At 40.9% G+C, this 22,431-nt stretch overlaps 1 protein-coding gene across 1 annotated transcript; it reads right to left on the bottom strand.

Annotated features, from left to right (window-relative positions):
• Positions 1-819: 819 nt before the first annotated feature.
• Positions 820-15,536, bottom strand: LOC143273343 (uncharacterized). Its single transcript, XM_076572307.1, is given in 5 exon segments — positions 820-2,963; positions 2,965-4,321; positions 5,468-5,528; positions 5,727-5,853; positions 15,475-15,536. Coding segments are annotated over 4 exon segments (1,875 nt in total). The 5' UTR covers positions 5,761-5,853; positions 15,475-15,536; the 3' UTR covers positions 820-2,540.
• Between the last annotated feature and the right edge of the window lie 6,895 nt (positions 15,537-22,431).

Here is a 22,431-nt window from a genome sequence, read left to right on the forward strand (position 1 = left end):
ATGAAACAAGATTTTTTTCTTGAAGCCATGGAAAACTGTGATGTCTAAAGGCTTTACCAACTCATTTACATGAATAGGGGTTTTCTCTTGTATGAGTTTGTTCCAATTTCCTGACTTCAAAGTGATATAAATAGGCTTTAAAATATTTACAGGGCTAGAGACATCAACAGACAGTTAGGAAAAGTTCATTCCCAGGTCCAAAGTCTGGTTTTTGACAACTTCCTGTGATTCTTGCTAAAATTAGATCCAAGGCTCTAACATTATTGGGTACCAGCATGCACATTCACATATGCACACAGATATATACTAACACCACATAATTAAAATTAAAACAACTCTTTAAACAAACAATTATTAACTGATGAAAGTTTTTCTATTCTAAGCATTTATTCCTATAACACAGGTGTTGAGGTATCTAACGGATTACTTTCAGAGCTTTTCGTCAGCATGAATTGGTTCATGTAACAGAAAACAAACATGTAGACTTGAAGCCAGAGAAATCACCCCTTCTAAGTTGGTGGTATCATTTGGGAAGATTTAGAAAATGCTGCCCTGCTGTCAGTAGGGGTAGGCTTTGAGAATTTACATCCACACACCATTTCCAGTTCCAACTCTCTACTTGGTGCTGCAGGTTAAGGAAGTGAGTTCTTAGCCTCCTGCTTTAGCTGCCATGTCTGGCATTTGTTGCCATGCCAATTTCATGGTCATCTTGTATTCCTCTGGAACCAAGAGCCAAATTTAAGTCTTATAAATTGACATAGACATTATATTATAACAACAGAAAAGTAACTGATACAAATCCATCAAGTTTTACACCTTAATTATTTAATGTAATTAAAGAGAAATATAAAATATAAAAGAGTTACATTAACATCTAAATTTATAGTATGAGAGTTCCAGCTCTGGATAGAAAGATACCCTGACTGTCAGAAGTCAGGCTACACCTACAGATGTGAAAGGAAGGTATCCTGGATATCTACAAGTGTGAGGAGAAAGGTATTCTGATTATTGGGAAGTCAGGCGATACCCATAGCTATGGAGGAGGGGTACTCTGGATACCTACAGATCGGAAAAGAAAGGTACCCTGGATAACCAAAGCAGTGAGGAGTAAGAAATACTGACTGTCCCGGAAGTCAGGCTACACCCAAAGCTATGTCCCAATGGGGAAAGGTTTCCCCTCAGTATGTGGTAATCCTGCTCCTCTCTGAGAGGGAGCCATTACAGCAGGGTTCCTCACCACTCTGCTAAGATATATCCAGTGGAGATATCCATTGCTGCTCTGCTCCACTTCCCTAAGGGAGTTTCACAGGAGATTTGTCCATCACTTCTCTGTTGCACTCCACAAAGTGTTTCCCAGCAGAGTTGTCCATTTCTTCTGAATTCTGGACCAGATTGTTACTTCTCTGCTTCACTGATGGGGAAACCCAGAAGGAATGTAGCAGTCCGTTCTGGCTCTGGTGAATAGATGTCAACTCTACTCTCCTCCCTTAATGGAGTTTCCCAGCAGAGGTATCTGTTGCTTCTCTGCTCTACTCCCAGAGACATTCCAAGCAGAGCTGCCATGTGCTTCTCTGCTCCACTCCACTAGGAAGGTTCCCAGTAGAGGTGTCCATTGATTCTCTGCTCTGCTCCAACTAGGGAATTCCTGAGCAGAGATTCTACTCAGCTCTGGCAAAAGAAGTTCTTCATCCAAAACTTATTCAAGAGATTCATTTGGGAGGGGGAATCCAGGAGGGTGGTTCCCTCTCCCGGGGTGGAAAAAAGCAGCTCAAAACTGAACAGGCACAACACTTACATGGGGCTTCTAAGTCCGAGTTTTTTCAGGGAGATTTCTCAGCATGAGAAGTGGTCAGATTTCAATCCCTGAAATTGAAGAAACTCAGAGATAGGCTGGATTTTGTCCTCAGTGACAGTTGATTTTGTGCTTAGGGGTTGGTTGGTTTCATGCTCACTTGGTCAGGACTAGAGTGTGTTTCTTTGGCTCTGGATACAGGGCCAAAGTGTGTGTCTTTCACTGATTCAGGTTTCAGAATCACAGTGTCTTTCTTTAGGCAGCCATTTTACCCTACAAATAGGGTTTCATTAATCATATTTTTCCATGCTCTGCGGGGGTAAACAATATAAAAATGGACGTCATAAAGTTTGAAAAGATTGCTGTCACTGTCAAATTATTTTCTACAGCATAAATACTCTTGAGTAGTTGAATGCAAGTGTCTTGGATAAAGATCTTATCAAATATTTTATAAGTACTTCCAACAAGTACTCAAAGTCTCTACAATATGCAAAGGCTCTAACAGATAGATTAAACTCAAAAAGATCTACTCCTCTACAAAGTGCATAACTTTACTACACTGACTATATTTTTAGGGCTTGTCTGCAGTATGAATTTTTCTCATGATTTCAAAGACTACTCATACAGCCAAAGGCTTTACCACACTGATTACATTCATAGGGCTTCTCTCCACTATGTGTTCTTTTATGCATTTCAAGAGCATTGTTACAAGTAAAGGCTTTACCTCATTGATTACATTTACAGGGTTTCAATCCAGTATGTGTTCTTTTATGCCCTTGAAGATGGTTGTGTCAAACAAAGGCTTTACCACATTGATTACATTCATAGGGTCTCTCTCCAGTATGTATTCTTTTATGTATTTGGATGTAACTGTGATGAGAAAAGGCTTTACCACAAACACTACATTCATAGGGTTTCTCTCCAGCGTGCAAACTTTTATGTCTTTGAAGATTACGGTGTTCTGCAAAGGTTTTACCACACTGATTACATTCATAGGGTTTCTCTCCAGTATGTGTTCTTTTATGCCTTTGAAGAGCATTTTTATGAGTGAGGCTTTACCACATTGATTGCATTCATAGGGTTTCTCTCCAGTATGTGTTCTTTTATGTATTTGGATATAATTGTGATGAGAAAAGGCTTTACCACAAAGATGACATTCATAGGCTTTCCGCTCTAGTATGTAAACTTTTATGTCTTTGAAGATGATGGTGTTGTGCAAAGGTTTTACGACATTGATTACATTCATAGGGTCTCTCTCCAGTATGTGTTCTTTTATGTATTTGGAGATCCTTGTGAAGTACAAAGGCTTTACCACATTGATTACATTCATAGTGTTTCTCTCCAGTATGTATTCTTCTTTTATGTATTTGGAAATTCTTGTGACCTGCAAAGGTTTTACCACATTCATTGCATTCATAGGGTTTCTCTCCAGTATGGGTTCTTTTATGTCTCTTGAGATTATTGTGACAAAGAAAGGCTTTAAAACATTGATCACATTCATAGGGTTTCTCTCCAGTATGTGTTCTTTTATGGACTTCAAGACTAATTTTATAAGGGAAGGCTTTACCACATTCCTTGCATTCATAGGGTTTCTCTCCAGTATGTGTTCTTTTATGCCTTTTGAAATCCTGGTGATGTGCAAAGGCTTTACCACATTGATTGCATTCATAGGGTTTCTCTCCAGTATGTGTGCTTTTATGGATTCCAAGAGTACTTTTATGAGTGAAGGCTTTACCACATTCATTGCATTCATAGGGTTTCTCTCCAGTATGTGTTCTTTTATGCGATTGAAGAGCATCCTGACGTGCAAAGGCTTTTCCACATTGATTACATTCATAGGGTTTCTCTCCAGTATGTGTTGTTTTATGGTGTTTTAGAGTACTGTCTCTTGCAAAGGCTTTACCACAAAGATTACATTCATAAGGTTTCTCTCCAGTATGTGTTCTTTTATGGAATTTAAGAGAACTGTGCCATGCAAAGGCTTTGCCACAAAGATTACATTCATAGGGTTTCTCTCCAGTATGTGTTCTTTTATGGCTTCGAAGATGACGGTATAGTGCAAAGGCTTTACCACATTGATTACATTCATAGGGTTTCTCTCCAGTATGTGTTCTTTTGTGAATATCAAGAGTATTTTTACGAGCGAAGGCTTTACCACATTCATTGCATTCATAGGGTTTCCCTCCAGTATGTGTTCTTTTATGGAGTTGAAGAGAATTGTGCCATGCAAAGGCTTTGCCACAAAGATTACATTCATAGGGTTTCTCTCCAGTATGTGTTCTTTTATGCTGTTTAAGAATACTGCGCCATGCAAAGGCTTTGCCACAAAGATTACATTCATAGGGTTTCTCTCCAGTATGTGTTGTTTTATGCTGTTTAAGAATACTGCGCCATGCAAAGGCTTTGCCACAAAGATTACATTCATAGGGTTTCTCTCCAGTATGTGTTCTTTGAAGATGACTGTCATGTGCCAAAGCTTTATCACATTTAGTATACACAAGTTTCTCTGCAGAATGACCTCTTTCATGCCTACAAAGATAATTGGCACGTGTAAGGGCTTTACAATACTCAATACAGGGTTGAATCTTCATATCTGTATGAATTGATTTTATAATTAGGTCCAATGGTAAAAAGGAATATGATCTTAAGGATTTATCACTGTGCTTACACTCATGTTGTTCCCCTCCATGAAGGGTTGTTTTGCATCTTTGAAAATATCTGTAATGGTAAGATCATTTATTACATGCTTCACATTTACTGAGTCTCTTTTCTAGATTAGATTTTTCATATATTTGAAGAGAACTGGAAAAACTCAGAGTTTTATCACCCTTATTGCGTTTATAAATTTTCCTATACTTTGAGTCATACTACATTTACTAGTTGAACTAGAACAAACAGAAATATTTACATAGTCCTAGTATTCACAGGGCTTTTCTGCAGTGTGAGTTTGTGGATGTATTAACAATGAAGCTGGAAAACCAATTACTTGTATACTTGAATCAAATTCAACAGTTATACTCAACATGGGGAATGCTACATATCTTCTAATTTTTCTGAGAGGCATATTACATCTATCCATATACCTGTGCTCATATGGCTCATATCCAAAGTAACATATGATGGACCTAGTAAAGGAAGAATAACAAAAGGTTTCCGCATTGAATTCACAGTTTGATTTTTTATTCCACATAGAAATGTGGTATAGGGATCAAGGTTTCTCCACAACAAATGTCCCTCGACTCTTCATTTTAAGTGTCCTACTCATTAAACTTAGCACAGTCACAACAAGCACATGACTAACACTAGCGTTACTATGGACTATTTGGCCATTAGAAAGTTTTGGAGACATACTTATTACCTCTTCAGCATACCATTTGTAATATGAGTAGTATGAAACTAAATAGATTGGCAGTTCTACACCATAGCTCTCATGGAGCTATGGTTCAAATGGTAATATCTGTTAAAGCATTGTTTCCTTGTCTTCTTTCTTTAAAAAATGCCTTGCAAATGCAATTTGCCTACCTGAAATTGAGGTATATGGTTCTGTGAGAATTTAGTAATCATCATTGCACATGAAACTGTGCTTATTTACACTGTTGCTTTTGTTTAAAGCTTACAGGACACATTACAATTTCTTTGGAGGCACATTTGTATCAGCTTGCACATCATAATTACCTTCCATGTCTTCTAGAACTTTGACAATGTTCTTCAATATTATGGTCTTCCCAACTGTACCCTAAAATATAGTACCAAAAAAATGTATGGTATATTATTGAAAATTATGGAAAATTTAAGGAACTATCCTCAGTGAACCATAGAGCCATGCCTGATTTATTCTCCTCACTCCTCTTTCTAATGAAACTATAGAAGAGCATCAAAAAACAAGGAACACCTGTCTCCTTATTTTAGAATATGAAGAAAAATTCACTCTTACCTATGGTAGTGAGGTTCCTGTAAGTCTCCAGCATAACATCTTTGTAGAGCTTCTTCTGAGAAGAATCCAGCAAAGCCCACTCTCCCGAAGTAAAGTCGATATGTACATCATCATAGGACACTGCATTCTAAAACATCCCATACATGTGTACAACAGAAAGTATGATACTGGTAACATTATAAATATATAGTTCTATGACAGTATAATCATATAATTCTTGTACTCCCCAAACTTATTCCATGATATAGACATTATAATGTAATCACCAAGTCCCTTTGGAAGGAAACTGAATAGGAGGTTCACCTCTGTCATTTCTGTACCCTGTGAATGGGATATCATCTTGCAAGAGAAATGCCTATTAAAAAACATAGACAGACAAGTAAACAGATCCACAGTACACAGTATACATGAGAGAAATTGTATGAACAATTACTAACTACAAAAAATAAAAATAAGATGAACAAGTTGGGTATATTGGCTCATACCTTTAACCAGTCCACTCAAATCCGAGGCAGGTATATCTGCCTCAGAGCTAAGTGCCAGCCTAGTCTATGCAGCCAGTTCCAGGACAGTCAGAAGTATATGTAAAGACTCCCATTCAAAAATCAGTGAAACACAAAAAAAAATATATAAAGAACTCAGAGTTTTTGCTAATGTTTCTACAAAGAGTTCTGTATTTATCTTCTGGAAGCTTAAAGTGCCCCTATTGAATCTTACAAAAACATCAATAGATTTGACTAAAAGGCACTGCATATTTAAACATATGGACAGATGAAAACATTAGCAATATAATGTTAATCATAATTGATCAAGATAGGGCAGTAGAGATGGCTAAGTAGTAAAGAGCTCTTGCTGATCTTGCATATAAGTGAACTCAATTGCCAGCACTCACTTGCAGGATCACAACTATCCATTATCCCAAGTTCAGGATTTTGAGACTGTCTCTTGATCACTATGAGGACAGGTACCCATGTGGTACATATCCATACAAACAAGAAAATACGCAATATCATTTAAATTTTTAAGACAAACACACCAGGCAGGAAGGTGATGTATCTGCAATCCAATGACTCAAAAGGCTCAGACAGTATTAATGTCATGAATACATGCCATCCTGAGAAAGAGAATGATACCCTCTGCCAAATTCTAAAATTCAAGATATGAATGAAGCTCTGCCTCTGCTTCCCAAGTGATGTGATTAAAGGCATGCGCCACCACAGACCGACTGATAACTGTTTTTGTTGTGTATACTTTTACTGTGTTAAAGTTAAAACTATTCATTTTTATTTACCAAAAAAGAAGAAATGTTGTGGAATACTTTTTTTTTTCTGAGACAGGGTTTCTCTGTGTAGATTTGCGCCTTTCCTGGGATTCACATGGTAGCCCAGGCTGGCCTCGAACTCACAGAGATCCACCTGGCTCTGCCTCCCGAGTGCTGGGATTAAAGGCGTGCACCACCACTGCCCGGAGTGGAATACTATTTTAATATGGGTTAATTTGTATATGCTGTGGAACATTTCTTTTAATAATGCAAACATGTGTTACATTCTTTTATGCTGCAGCTGTTTAAATCTATGAAGCTGTGATGCTTTGCCTGTCTAAACTACCTAATTGGTCTAATAAAGACCTGAATTGTCTTTTTTTTTTTTTTTTGGTTTTTCGAGACAGGGTTTCTCTGTGTAGCTTTGCGCCTTTCCTGGAGCTCACTTGGTAGCCCAGGCTGGCCTCGAACTCACAAAGATCCGCCTGCCTCTGCCTCCCGAGTGCTGGGATTAAAGGCGTGCGCCACCACCGCCCGGAGTGGAATACTATTTTAATATGGGTTAATTTGTATATGCTGTGGAACATTTCTTTTAATAATGCAAACATGTGTTACATTCTTTTATGCTGCAGTTGTTTAAATCTATGAAGCTGTGATGCTTTGCCTGTCTAAACTACCTAATTGGTCTAATAAAGACCTGAATTGTCAATAGATTGGCAGGAAAGGATTGGTGGGGCTGGCAGGCAGAGAGAAAAAATGGGAGGGGAAATTTGGGATGAAAGATGGAAGGAGCAAGAAAAGGAGAGGATAGCAGGGCCCAACAACCCAGCTACACAGTAAGCCTGAAATGCCCTTCCAGACATTCCTTTTACCTGACTCCTGAGGACTGGGAATCCTGTGGTGACCTAAACCCTTACGAATGAGACAGAATGGGGAGTGTATGGCAGCTAAACTGGAGAGCTGCTCTAATATCAAGGTCAGTGGAGACAGTAGAGAGGCAATCCATGGAAACCACAAGGTCCTGGAAGTGAAGACCTACTCCTCCAGAGAAGGTATTCTACAGCTGTTGGGAAGCCAAAGCCAGAGTTGGCAGGGTAGACAGACCCTAGCCCTGCAAGATTTCAGGTGAAGGAAGAAACATAGACAGTAGACATGTTAACATAAGGTTGAGGGGGGAGGAGGTCTAAGGAGCCCTATCCCTAGACAAAGTTCTACAGGAATCTAATAACTATAGAGATAGAGTACTATTCTTTTCCAGGCTTGAGCCTTCTAGTTGGTTGTCCAAAACAAAGTGGTCTGCCCTGACATCATATACATACATGAAATACCAAATAGACTTAGCAGCTTATATTTAAATATTTATGTGCCTAGAAATATAAATCTATATGCAATAATAATAACAAAAGAAAAAGAGATAACCAATTTAAGACATAGTAAGTATGGGGAATGAAGTGACTAGAAAGAGGAAGGAGAAAGAAGTTCTTAAGTGTTTATATTTTAAATATTAATCTTAGGCCACAGAAATACATAGGGAAAATAAAATACAAATGGCTGACAAATGATTAAAAGTGTTTTATATACTTAGCTATTGGATAAATGCAAATGACAACCTCTGTCCCTGTGGAGGTTGGTGTTAAATCTTCAGCTATGTTTTTCAATTGTAATACCAATAATGTTCATGAAATTAGTAAAATTCCATGGGAAGGAATATGAACAGAGAATAGATAGAATGCAGAGATTAAAAGGCTGCAATGGCATGGGGGGGGGGGGGTAAAGTGGGATGGGGGACTGTGCTGCAGGTCGCAGGAATATATCCTAAGAACTCAGCTGGTTAGGGCAGAGCCACTACCTAAAGGGATCAAGGAATTCTTTCAGAGGAAGCCCATTTCCAAGGAGCATTTGGTGTTATTTGGCTGTCTTCTGTTATGAAAATCATGTGTGCCATCATAGCTTTCGCTATTGATGTTTTTCCTAAGAAGTGCTAACAGTGTGGACTGATCACTATTTGGACATATACATTCAAAGTATTTGGAGAACAGCCTCAGGAAAGGTTTCCTTCCTCGCCCCCTGCCCCAGCCCATCCATTTCTCCCCTTTCAGCACTGGAATCAGATATCTCCCTTAGCCACTTTCAAGGACTAAAAGAAATAACAATCCAGACCACCACATGCTAGTCTCCTGATTACAGGTAAATTCCACAAGGAGATACCACCTAGGTCAGGTGGACCTTAAGCAATGGCTTTACACAATTTAGTTTGGACCCTCCTTTCTTACAGCCTTACTAATGCTATGGAGCCCTAATCTCTTTTCTCTCTCTTGGTTTTTTGAGACAGAGTTTCTCTGTATAGCTTTGGTGCCTGTCCTGGAATTCACTCTGTAGCCCAGGCTGGCCTGGAACTCACAGAAGTCCATCCACCTGCCTCTGCCTCCTGAGTGCTGGGATAAAAAGAGTGTGCCACCACTGCCTGGTGACCCCAAACTTAAAATAGTATTCCACTCCGGGCACTGGTGGTGCACGCCTTTAATCCCAGCACTCGGGAGGCAGAGCCAGGCGGATCTCTGTGAGTTCGAGGCCAGCCTGGGCTACCAAGTGAGTTCCAGGAAAGGCGCAAAGCTACACAGAGAAACCCTGTCTCGAAAAATCAAAAAAAAAAAGAAAAAAAGAAAAAAAAGAAAATGTGCAATATTGATACAATGGTGTGTTACTCAGTTATTAAAACAAGGAAATCATAAAACTTGCTGGACAAATGGATGGAACTAGAAAAAACATTTATTCCCAGTGAGTTAACTGAGACCCAAAAAGATGAACATACTATTAACTCCCTTCTAAGTGGATATTAGCTGTAAAGTAAAGGATATTCATGCTACAATTCCACAGACTCAGAAAGGCTAATAAACAGGGAAGGCTCCATAAGGAGACACATGGATCTTCCTGGAAAGAGGAAACAGAATAGATTTTCTGGGTAGACTAGGGGTGGGTGGGGAGGGGGCAGAAGAGAGCTACAAGGAGAAATGGAGGTAGAGAGAATGGGGAGACCACTGGATGGGAGACAAACTGTGCCAGGAAAAGTGTGGTCTTGACCAATGTTACCCAGCTACCTATGATTCTATGTATATAGTAATTAAATAAACATGGATTTCACAACTTCCAAAAAATTAACTCAAAGTGATCCTTAAACTCTTATGTTTCTGACCCTCAAGCTACTGGTATTTCTTCCAAAGATAGAAGCCCCATGCTCTAATGCTTTCTGTAGATGGATGTGATCTCTGCAGCCCCTTATGGCTCCTTGTGGTTTCAGGTAAACCCAGCCCCACTGATGCCCAATCTCAAAACAACACAGAAAAATAATTTAAAATCTGCTTCCTGACACATGGATCATGGCACAAGATGTGGAATCTGCCCTATCCACCTGCCCAGCACCATGGACACCTGAGAAATCTCTACAGATCAGAAACTCCCTTTGTCCCCTGGAAGTAAACTTCACTGAATCATACCATGGTGACGGGTGGTAGCAGAAATTTAGAAGTATTCTAATCATGTATTGCTGAAGGATGATCCACATCACCTCTTTCAACCACTTCCTAAACTATTTGTAACATTTAGAAGATAAACGTGAAAGTGGAATGCAATCTTCAGAACTTCTAGGAACCAAACCTTCACTTTTTCCAATTTGTTTTTCTACCAAACAACAGAAGCTATGCTTGTGTGTGCTCACTGGACAGTGATATCACAAAGCACTATATCCTCCCAGCCAAGGCTACACAGCCACATCATCCCCAGGAAATCCCACACAGGGAGGCTCAGAGGAAAAGGACCACTGTCCAGGTCATCACATGGACCAACAGAACCACAGACTGACTCATGGTCCATTCAAGTCCCAGCAGAAATGACAGCACAGCAGACCTGCTCTGAACACCCCACACTCATGATGGTATTGCTTGTCATCTTCCTTACAACTCCCTACAGCAGAAGCAGAGAAGAATCCTGAAAAAGAACCTGCAAGCTAGTACTGTTATTGCTAAGACTTGCCAGATCCCTCATTAGCTATGGCCACCCTATTAGCAGCTCCACTACTGGGTGAGCAGAGACCAAATGACTCAGGCAGCACAGGCCTTCCTAGGCTGCCATTACACCCCAGGAAACAGGCCCCAAGTAAGGAAAGTTTGTATTTGAGTAGACATTCTTCCATCTCTCCCAGAGCACTTCTCATTCCTCCCCCAAGGCATAGGGTCCTTTATGTGCACATTCCATTACACACTCAATGTCCAGTGCAGCCAACTCTTTGCTTCTTAGTTGGACAGTCCTACAGCCAAACATAGGTCACATTCAAATAGTGACTGTAGTTAAAGCAAAACAACAAGGAGGGGTCATGGTAGGGCGTGGAGGCAACAAAGAGACTCTGCTTATGATGTAGCTTTTATCTCAAACAATGTTTTGAAAAGTTGAAACAGGCTTTAGGGCCATGTGCTCCAGAGATTAGGGATTTGTATGAGAGCCCACCAGGGATGACTCACACTTTTTCAATCTCAGCTGTAGATCTTAAACCTGAAAAATAATAGTCCTGTTAGGCAGGGCCACAACATTTTACAAAGATCCTCTATTTTGGTTGAAGTAGTGCAACTGTAGAAATTGGGTTACATATTAAGGTCAGGGCTTTACCCAGATTCTTGATTGCTATCATCTGTGGACCTCAAGAAATGGCCAGTCAGGACATTTATTGATATCTAAAATTGATTACCTGACTCCATATTGCTAAAATCAATACTGCCAAAGCAGGAAAGATCTCACCCTGCTTCCTGCATTCCTTCTCTGCGCTGTGACTACATCAGCCTCAAAGTTGGTCAGGGAACTCAACTCTTGCACAGGTCCTTTGTGGTGGTATTGTGTTCCCCAAAATATTGTGTACTCTAATAAATTTATCTGGGGTCAGAGAACAGACAGCCACTAAATACAAAGGCTAGAAAATGGTGGCACTCACACCTTTAACCCTAGCATTCCAGAGATAGAAATCCCTCTGGATCTTTGTGAGTTCAAGGCCACATTGGAAACAGCCAAGCATGGTGACACACACCTTTAATCCCAGAAAGGCAGCCTTTAATCCTAGGGAGTGGTGGTAGAAAGCAGAAAGATATATAAGGCGTGAGGACCAGAAACTAGAAGCATTTGGCTGGTTCAGCATTTGGCTGGTTAAACATGTGGCTGGTTAAGCTTCAGGCTTTCCAACAGCAGTTCAGCTGAGAGCCATTGGGATGAGGACATAGAAGCTTCCAGTTTGAGCAAACAGGACCAGCTGAGGAACTGGCAAGGTGAGATAGCTGTGGCTTGTTCTGTCTCTCTGATCTACCAGCATTGACCCCAATAACTGGCCTCAGGTTTGATTTTATTAATAAGAACTTTTAAGAATCCTGCTACAGTCCTTCTTCATTTGTAACTCCCCAGTAAGAGAGATTGGGGGACACTCATTCCCTGCCCTCTTATCCTTCTCACTGACCAGTCAATGCCCAGCCTGGAAGAACTTTCAGGACTGCCTTCCCAGCACTGGGCAGCAGAGGCAGGATTAGTTAATCAGAGTAATTCTCAACTTCATAGCTCCAGGCAAGCCTGGGCTACAGGACATATTCCTCTAAGCAGAAATAAATAAATCAATAGCACTTGAGAAAAAAGGGATGACATTCTTAATGAACAAGAAAGATTAGAGATATAAACAAAAAGAGAAAAGAGGAATAATACACATAATTTAAAAAATGTTAAAAAAGAAGCCGGGCGTGGTGGCGCACGCCTTTAATCCCAGCACTCGGGAGGCAGAGCCAGGCGGATCTTTGTGAGTTCGAGGCCAGCCTGGGCTACCAAGTGAGCTCCAGGAAAGGCGCAAAGCTACACAGAGAAACCCTGTCTCGAAAAAACCAAAAAAAAAAAAAATGTTAAAAAATACCAATAAGGAACTTTTTTAAATGATTAAAAATGATATATTTTCAAGATTAAAAACTTTATCTGCCGGGCAGTGGTGGCACACACCTTTAATCCCACCACTGGGGAGTCAGAGCCAAGTGGATCTCTGTGAGTTGGAGGCCAACCTGGGCTACCAAGTGAGCTGCAGGAAAGGTGCAAAGCTACGCAGACAAACCCTGTCTCGAAAAACAAAACAAAACAAAACAAAAATTTATCTTTATTGACTTAGAAAAAGAATAGGTCCTTACTTAACAAAGAGAAGGCCATTAATAAGTGATTGATCTTGGCTGTAAGTACATGTTGGCTGCTGAGATCTGTAACCTGACACACAGAGTTACAGACAATGGACTATTTCTCAAACCTCTAAGCTGACATATTTGTGTGAATCAGGGCTGATCGTATCTGCACAGGAGAGTCCTCGAATGCAAATTCAATATTCACTACCTCAGGGAACTATCTCAAATTTTACACCCACCAATCTGGTCTGTTTCCATTTACATGACATGAATGAATACGTGGTGGGAAATTATGAATTAACTCCTCCAGCCACAATCAGGTCCTTTTTCATAATGGTGACTCCAGCAGCTGACTGCCTACCCTGTTTCCCCCTGCAGTGTACACAATAAACTATTCCTCCTATTCTGGTCTGAAGACAGAAGCCATGAAGCACATGAAAATCCTTTTCCTATAACTGCAATAGACAGTCTACTACATGACTCAAATGGAGAACTTTAAATTCTGAGGTGGTAGTCATTTAATTTAAGAATTTTGGAGGTGTAATATAGGACAGCAAGGTCATTGCCCTGGAGTGCAACAGTCTGAATTCAAGGCCACCTGAGTCAATAGAAGACCACTTGTCTCAGAAACATTTTGCTAAAGGCTGGAAATACAGCTGTTCTGAAAATACTCTGTCTTCCCAAGGAGAAATCACTCCACACACTTAGGAGATTAATATAGAAAAGTCTCTTTAATGATAGCATGCTTCTATCTCTGTCTAATGCTCACAGAGGAGCCAACCTGGACAGAGTCTGCATTCCACTTATGCTGTCATCCTTAGGGCTCTTTTAGGTTCATGCCCTCAGGCTACACTTGGAACAACTTACATAGGGACAGGGGACTGCAAGTCTGAACACTTAGGCAGATGGAGACTTACACAGCAAAGATATTATCAGAATTACTTCTGAAGTACACCAGTGACCTGATACAGCAGGTCATTCTTCAGTGACAGGGTCCTGAGGTGAAAGTGCCAGCGAATGAGAAAGACAGGAAAAGTAGAAGGTAGAAAAGATAAAAGCTGGGGTGGGGAGGTCTTGCACAAGCTATGTCTCATGCCAAGTAAGCTTCATGAGAACAGCAGCATCATGCATACACTTCCAGGGGGAAATGGAAGGAAGTGGGGAACTTCTATGAAGGCAGCAGAAACTGTCACACAAGGGGACAAATTCAGGAGGAGTCTAATCAAATAATACTGCACAAGGGGACAGTGTCTTAAGGACATTGCTGACTCAGCCTACAGTGGCCCTGGAACTGACAACCACAGCTCCATGTGGTGGGAAGACTTGGGTTCTCAGGATCTGAAGCAACCCCTCCACAAAGGCCCTGGCCCCCGACCACTACCAGCTCTATAGTCCTGGTTTTAGAGAAGGAGCTCTGTTTCATTCTCAATATATCAAGGCCTTAGGCCAAGCTCCCATGGACTGCGCCCTAGGCTGGTATTCCCTCTCCCAAGAATGTTCTTCCTCCCTGCCTGAGGGCCTAAATGAAAGCCTTGCTTGACCAGGCCAGTCCTTAACACAACAGTGGTTTACATTTCCAATAGTTGTCACCTGGTGTCATACTGCTCCTCTCTCAGAACTAAGCTTTTCTCAAGAGAAGTGGAACTTGAAGGCACACCAGGCCTTAAGGGAGGTTGTGACTCTGTAATGCCTCCTTGAACAGCTTGTTAGAGGCCTGTTCTTTGATACAGGAATGGGCCTAGTGCCTGGTAGTCAGTCAGGGGTGTCTCCTTTCTGATGGTTTGGAGCCAAATGTCTGGACAATCCTGGTGAAAAAAAAATATGTATTATGGCATCCTTATCTCTACCAGGCCTGGTTAGCACAGACTTATGTTTGGGGTGCTTTAGAGGCAGTCCTCCCTTAGCTAAATTCTACTTTTTCAGACTTACTACCTACTAAGCCTTGGTCAATCCTTTCCATCACCAGTTCAACTCTACTCTTCATCACAGGGAAGTAGAGGAGTGCTACCCCACACAAGAGATGCCCTTTTCAACCTCCACAAAATTAACGGTAAATGATCTTACGGGTAAAGGTTAAATGCAAAGTGCTGAATGTCTAGAAGATACTGGAAAAGTAGGCCTCTCTGAGTTTGGAAACCTGCCTGCCATGGATGCGACAAAAGCATGGTGGTGTTGACTACTAACATGTTTCTACACACAGCTCCCTGTTCCCAATGTCCTGCAAAGAGGCAGCCCATAGAGCAAAGTTATTCCAAGGCCTGTGCCACGGTTCAGGGAGTGCAAGGACCCCGTGGGAACTCACAGAGCAGGGAATTTGGCTGCAGATTCACACCCAGTCCTTAGGAGGACCCAACACACTGGATCTCCCATGTTCCTATCCACTCTTCCTCACCTGGGCACAGCAACCCCTTGCTTACCTTGACATGGCTTCGCAGCTCTTCCATGGCCCCCTCAAGGCTCCCAGCAGCAGCACTCACTGCACAGCACACGTAAACACTGGCACCAGCTCCTCTGCTAAGCCAATCCCATAACCTGGCTCCCTGAATGGAACTGGACCACTCTGACTGGCAGTTCAGCCCCGAGGCCCTGATTGGCTAGTGAGGCCTGAGTGACAAGAGCACCTCCCTTAGGGTTACAGTGTGCTTAAAGACACAGCACAATGGTTGCTTTGTCTGCCTCCCTCCCTAGATGCAGACCTTTTCCAGATCTTCAGAGATATACATTTCAATAGCACTTGCCCCTGGCTCCTACAGCTGACCCTGCCATCTTCAAGCACTCCATAGGCACTTCCCCTTCTTCCTCCAGAACACAGTGTCACTAATTTGCACAGCCATTTCCTCAATGTGGAGTGGAGTGATTTCCTGTCCCACAGGTGAAGGGTGCCCAGAATACTCATAGTTTTAAAGAGAGATTTAAGGACACAAAAGGAGATATTTGTTTGGTGGCTTCACACTGAGGTGAGGTGAACTGAAGGTCCTTTTACCTGTTAGTCACAGGCACTTCAGAGAACAAGGGGAGAAATGCAGGCACCAGATAAAAACACAGAATGATAGATTTGTCTCCCACCAGAAGGCTGAATGATGGCTCCATTGCTGTCAAAGTTTTCTTCCGGAAATCAGGCCAAAGTCTTGACAAATGAATAATAGTAAAAAGAGTAGTCTTCAAAGTAAGTTGAATAGTTAGAGAATAATGGAGCTAGGAAGAATGTCTCAATGAGAACTATTGTTCAACAGCACATCTTCTTCAGTGGGCAAGTGAAAAAAAAAAAAACCACAACTGCATTATTCAAGGTTCTCTTCATGAGCAAGACTAGTAAAAATCAACCTATCCATGTGTGTAAAAAGTGGATTTATTAGAATGTCTCCCAAGCCGTGGTCCAGCCAGTCCAACAATGTCTGTCTACTAATGGAATTTTGAAGACTCCAGTGGTTGTTCAGTCCATGAGGCTGGATGTCTCAGCTGGTCTTCAGTATACACCAAAATTAACAAGATGTAGGCTCTGATGCCTATAAAGGAATAAACTTGGTAGCCAGGGATAGGGCAAGCAGGCAAAGAGAGAGTATCCTTCTTCAATATCCTTTCATATGTAGTCTGCAACCAGAAGGTGTGATCCAGATTAAAGGTGAATCTTATTCTTTGTTTGAAGGCTTTTTGGTGTTTTTGAGACAGGTTTATCTATGTAGCCCTGAAACTCATTCTGTACAACAGGGTGGCTTCAAACTTAGAGAAGTTGACTTCCTCTGCCTCTTGAATCCTGGTGTGAAAGCTGTGCGCTGCCACCAAGATGCCAATGGTGGATCTCATCACCTCAAATGAGCCAGATTTAAGATGGGTCTTTAAGTTCAAAATCTTTAAGAAAATTCCCTGACAGGTGTACCCAACACTTTGGGTTTTTGTTCATTCCATAGATAGTCCATTTAGGTACCAAAAATAGCCATCACAACAGCCAAGACAGAGAACTGAGAAAGATTTCTTACCTGCAGGAGGGAAGGAGAGCATGGGAGTCATTTCCAAAGCAGTGTTTTTCCTAAACAAAGGAAGCATGGGGACTTACTGAGGGAGTCTGCACAGGTTCATGGAGAGTTCTGCCTATTCCTAAGCATGCTCAGTTAGCAAATCCACTTCTGAACATGATCACAATGGAAAAGCAGGGACATTTGGGACATTCTTAGCTCAAAGTCATGCCAGAACATATATAAATTATCAAAATAATGGAAGGAAATGACTTCCGGTATGTCCATCTTGTACCACAAGGTCTTAGCTGAAAATCAAGGAAATGACACTATGAAAGTAGATTGCTTTGGAACCTATGCTACATGTCAGCCTTGATGTTTGATCTAAAAGATAGCTGTACCAATCCGCAGTTCTCACAGATACAAAAGACAGAGAACACAAATACAGAAAACATCAAGGAAAAGTCACCTAGCAGCACTGTATACTCTGCTCTTAGATGAGTGGTTATGATGAGCTCTGTTAACCTCAGAACAAAGCTGCTTTTGCCTCTGAGCAGGCTGGCTCAGGGGAAGGCCACAGCTGCTTCTATGCAAGCCCAGAGGAGTTTGTTTTACCTAGCCCTGGCTGCTGTCTGTCTCAGAGCTGTGACATCACTATAGAAAATTCCATCCTTTCCTTTTTCTAATTTAAAATTAATTTCTAGTTATATGCTGTTTTTCCTGAATGTGTCTGTGCACAGTACCTAAGACACCAGAAGACAGGAGATGCCCGAGCCTGGAGCTATAGCAAATGGTTAACTACCATGTGGGTTCTGGGAATGGAACCTGGATCTTCTGTAACAGCACCCAGTGCTCTTAACTGCTGAGCCACCTCTCTAGGCCCTCCTTTTTTTTTTTATTAAATTTTTTCTATTAGAACATATTACATCGAAATCCAAGCAGAGATACAGAGAGAAGAAGGGTGGAGTCCAGAGAGATGCCACCACCAAAAGAGCAACAAAATGCCAGCAGACTGATTCCTGAAGTACTTGGTATTTGACTGTGGGATATGCAGAGCCATAGAAGTCATATATCCACGGATCAAATTCTGTCTAGGAGGGTTCACGATCTGAATCTCATCAAGGGTTTTCAGACATGGTTTGGCCACGGCCTAGTTTATATTATACACAACAGAGCAGCTGTTGATGCCTGTATAGACGTGAGGGAAGGCCTCCTTATCCTCCATTGTCACCGAAACATCACCTCTAGGTGACACAAATTCTCCAAAGCTGCTGCAGTTGTCTCACTTCCATTTGATCAGACATGCTAACAAGGACAAGCACAGTGCGTCAAGAAACTGCTGGAGAGGAAGATGAAGAGGTCTGAGTTCAATTGGATATGTCCCAGAGACCCTCATTTGGCTTTTTAGAAATGAAGCATTCTGCACATGCACATGAAGAACAAAGTTCTCAGGAAGAAATCAATGACCCTTATACCCTGACATGCAGCTCTAGAGTTGGAGAAATAGCTGGAAAAAGCCCACCCACTTCCTGAGACTTAGAGACCGGCCCCCAGCTCCCAGCCTGCCCCCGACGACTTCCCTTCTGGACCAGAGCTCCCAGCCTGTCCCCGACTGCCATTCTGGACCAGAGCTTGCCCCTGACTTCCCTTCTGGACCAAAGAGTTGGACAAGAGAACTCCCTTTTGGACAAGAGAGAGAGTCTTCCTGAGTCTGTCAGATCTTTGTGAAACAAGTCCACTGATAAGACCAAGAAGGAATCACAAGGAGATGGGCAGACGTCAAAGCAGAAGTACATACAGCAAAATGAAGAGCAATACAGCATCACCAGAACCTAGCTCGCCTCCAACATCCAGACCTGAACACCAAAAATTGGAAGAAGCAGAAGAAAGTAGCCTTATGAGTAACTTCATGAAGAAGGTAGAGGCTTGTGTAGAGGAAAAGACAAGAAAATTGGAAGAACGCTGTAAACAACTAGAGGAAAGGGCAAACAAATTAGAAGAAAACAATAAAGCCCTCCAAGAAAACAATAAAGTCCTGGAAGAAAACATTAAAATCCTGGAAGAAAACAATAAAGCACTGAAAGAAAATCATGAAAAAGCAATGAAACAAACAAAGGAAACAGTCCAAGATCTGAAAAGGGAAATTGAAAAAATGAAAAAGACACAAACAGAGGGAATGCTGGAAATAGAAAACCTGAGTAAAAGATCAGGAACTTCGGATGCAAGTATAACCAACAGAATGCAAGAGATGGAAGAGAGGATTTCTGGCATTGAAGATACAGTAGAAGAAATAGTTCCATCAGTCGAAGGAAACACTAAAGCCAACAAAGTCATGAACCAAAATGTCCAAGAAATCTGGGACACCATAAAAAGACCAAACTTACGAATTATAGGGATAGAAGAAGGTGAAGAATACCAACTCAAAGGCACAGAAAATATATTCAACAAAATTATAGAAGAAAACTTTCCCAACTTAAAGAAGGAAATGCCTATGAAGATACAAGAAGCCTATAGAACACCAAACAGACTAGACCCCCAAAAAAAGTCCCCTCGACACATAATAATTAAACAACTAAATGTACAGAATAAAGAAAGAATATTAAGAGCAGCCAAGGAAAAAGGCCAAGTGACCTATAAAGGTAAACCCATCAGAATAACACCCGATTTCTCAATGGAGACTTTGAAAGCCAGAAGGACCTGGACAGATGTAATGCAGACACTAAGAGACCATGGATGTCAGCCCAGACTAATATACCCAGCAAAACTTTCAATCATCATAGACGGAAGGAACAAGACATTCGAAGACAAAGCCAGATTTAAACAATACCTATCCACAAACCCAGCCCTACAGAAAGCACTAGAAGGAAAATTCCAACCGAGGGAAGTCAGATACACACTTGAAAACACAGGCAATAGATAAAGCCACAACAGTAAACCCCAAAGAAGAGAAGTACACACACACTACCACCAAAAATAACAGAGATGAAGAATCACTGGTCATTAATATCCCTTAATATCAACGGACTTAATTCACCTATAAAAAGACATAGACTTACAGAATGGATACGAAAGCAGGACCCATCCTTCTGCTGCATACAAGAAACACATCTCAAATTCAAAGATAGACACTACCTAAGAATAAAAGGCTGGGAAAAGACTTTTCAATCAAATGGTCTTAAGAAACAAGCAGGGGTAGCCATCCTGATATCCAACAAAATAGACTTCAAACTAAAATCAATCAAAAGAGATCAAGAAGGACATTACATCCTCGTCACAGGAAAGATCGACCAAGATGAAGTTTCAATTCTGAACATATATGCCCCAAACATAAGGGCACCCACATATGTAAAAGAAACATTACTAAAGCTTAAACCACATATAAAACCCCACACATTAATAGTGGGAGATCTCAACACCCCACTTTCACCACTGGACAGATCTCCCAAATCGAAACTTAACAGGGAAATAAAGGACTTAACCGATGTCATGACCCAATTGGACCTAATAGATATCTACAGAACATTCCATCCTAACAAGAAAGAATATACTTTCTTCTCAGCACCCCATGGAACTTTCTCTAAAATCGACCACATACTTGGCCACAAAGCAAATCTCAACAGATACAAAACAATCAGAATAACCTCCTGTGTTCTATCAGATCACCATGGTTTAAAGCTAGATTTCAACAACAACAAAAACTACAGAAAACCTACAACCTCATGGAAACTGAATAATGCTCAACTGAATCACCAATAGGTTAAGGAAGAAATAAAGAAAGAAATTAAAGACTTCCTAGAGATCAATGAAAATGAAGACACCACATACCCAAACTTATGGGACACTATGAAAGCAGTGCTAAGAGGGAAATTCATAGCACTAAATGCCCACATAAAGAAGTTGGAGAAATCGCACACTAGTGAATTAACAGCACATCTGAAAGCTCTAGAACAAGAAGAAGCAAAGTCTCCCAGGAAGAATAGACACCAGGAAATTATCAAAGTGAGAGGTGAAATTAATAAATTAGAAACTAAGAGAATAATACAAAAAATTAATGAAACAAAGAGTTGGTTCTTTGAGAAAATCAACAAGATAGACAAGCCCTTATCCAAACTAACCAAAAGACAGAGAGAGAGAATCCAAATCAACAAAATCAGAAATGAAAAGGGGGACATAACAACAGACATTGAGGAAATCCAGAGAATTATAAGGTCATATTTCAAAAACCTCTACTCCACAAAACTGGAAAACCTAAAAGAAATGGACATTTTTCTGGATAGATACCACATACCTAAGTTTAATCAAGACCAGATAAACTATTTAAATAGTCCAATAACCCCTAAGGAAATAGAAACAGTCATTAAAGGTCTCCCAACCAAAAAAAGCCCAGGACCAGATGGTTTCAGCGCAGAATTCTACCAGATCTTCAAAGAAGAGTTAATACCAATACTCTCTAAATTGTTCCACATAATAGAAACAGAAGGAACATTACCAAACTCCTTCTATGAGGCTACAATTACCCTGATTCCTAAACCAAACAAGGATGCAACAAAGAAAGAGAACTACAGACCGATCTCCCTCATGAACATTGATGCAAAAATACTCAATAAAATACTGGCAAACAGACTCCAAGAACACATCAGAACAATTATCCACCATGATCAAGTAGGCTTCATCCCAGGGATGCAAGGGTGGTTCAACATACGAAAGTCCATTAATGTAATACACCATATAAACAAACTCAAAGAAAAAAACCACATGATCATCTCACTAGATGCAGAAAAGGCATTTGACAAAATCCAACACCCCTTCATGATAAAAGTCTTGGAGCGATCAGGAATACAGGGAACATACCTAAACATAATAAAGGCAATATATAGCAAACCAACAGCCAACATCAAATTAAATGGAGAGAAACTCAAAGCAATTCCACTAAAATCAGGAACGAGACAAGGCTGTCCACTCTCCCCATACTTATTCAATATAGTACTTGAAGTTCTAGCCAGAGCAATAAGACAACATAAGGAGATTAAGGGGATTCAAATTGGAAAGGAAGAAGTCAAGCTTTCCCTATCTGCAGACGACATGATAGTATACTTGAGTGACCCCAAAGATTCCACCCAGGAATTGATAAAGCTTATAAACACCTTCAGCAACATAGCAGGATACAAAATCAACTCAAAAAAATCAGTAGCCCTCCTATATACAATGGACAAAGAAGCTGAGAAGGCAATTAGAGATACATCACCCTTTACAATAGCCAAAAATGACATAAAATACCTTGGGGTAACACTAACCAAGCAAGTGAA

This window comes from Peromyscus maniculatus, chromosome 5 (assembly GCF_049852395.1).
Source record: "Peromyscus maniculatus bairdii isolate BWxNUB_F1_BW_parent chromosome 5, HU_Pman_BW_mat_3.1, whole genome shotgun sequence".
NCBI lineage: Eukaryota > Metazoa > Chordata > Mammalia > Rodentia > Cricetidae > Peromyscus > Peromyscus maniculatus.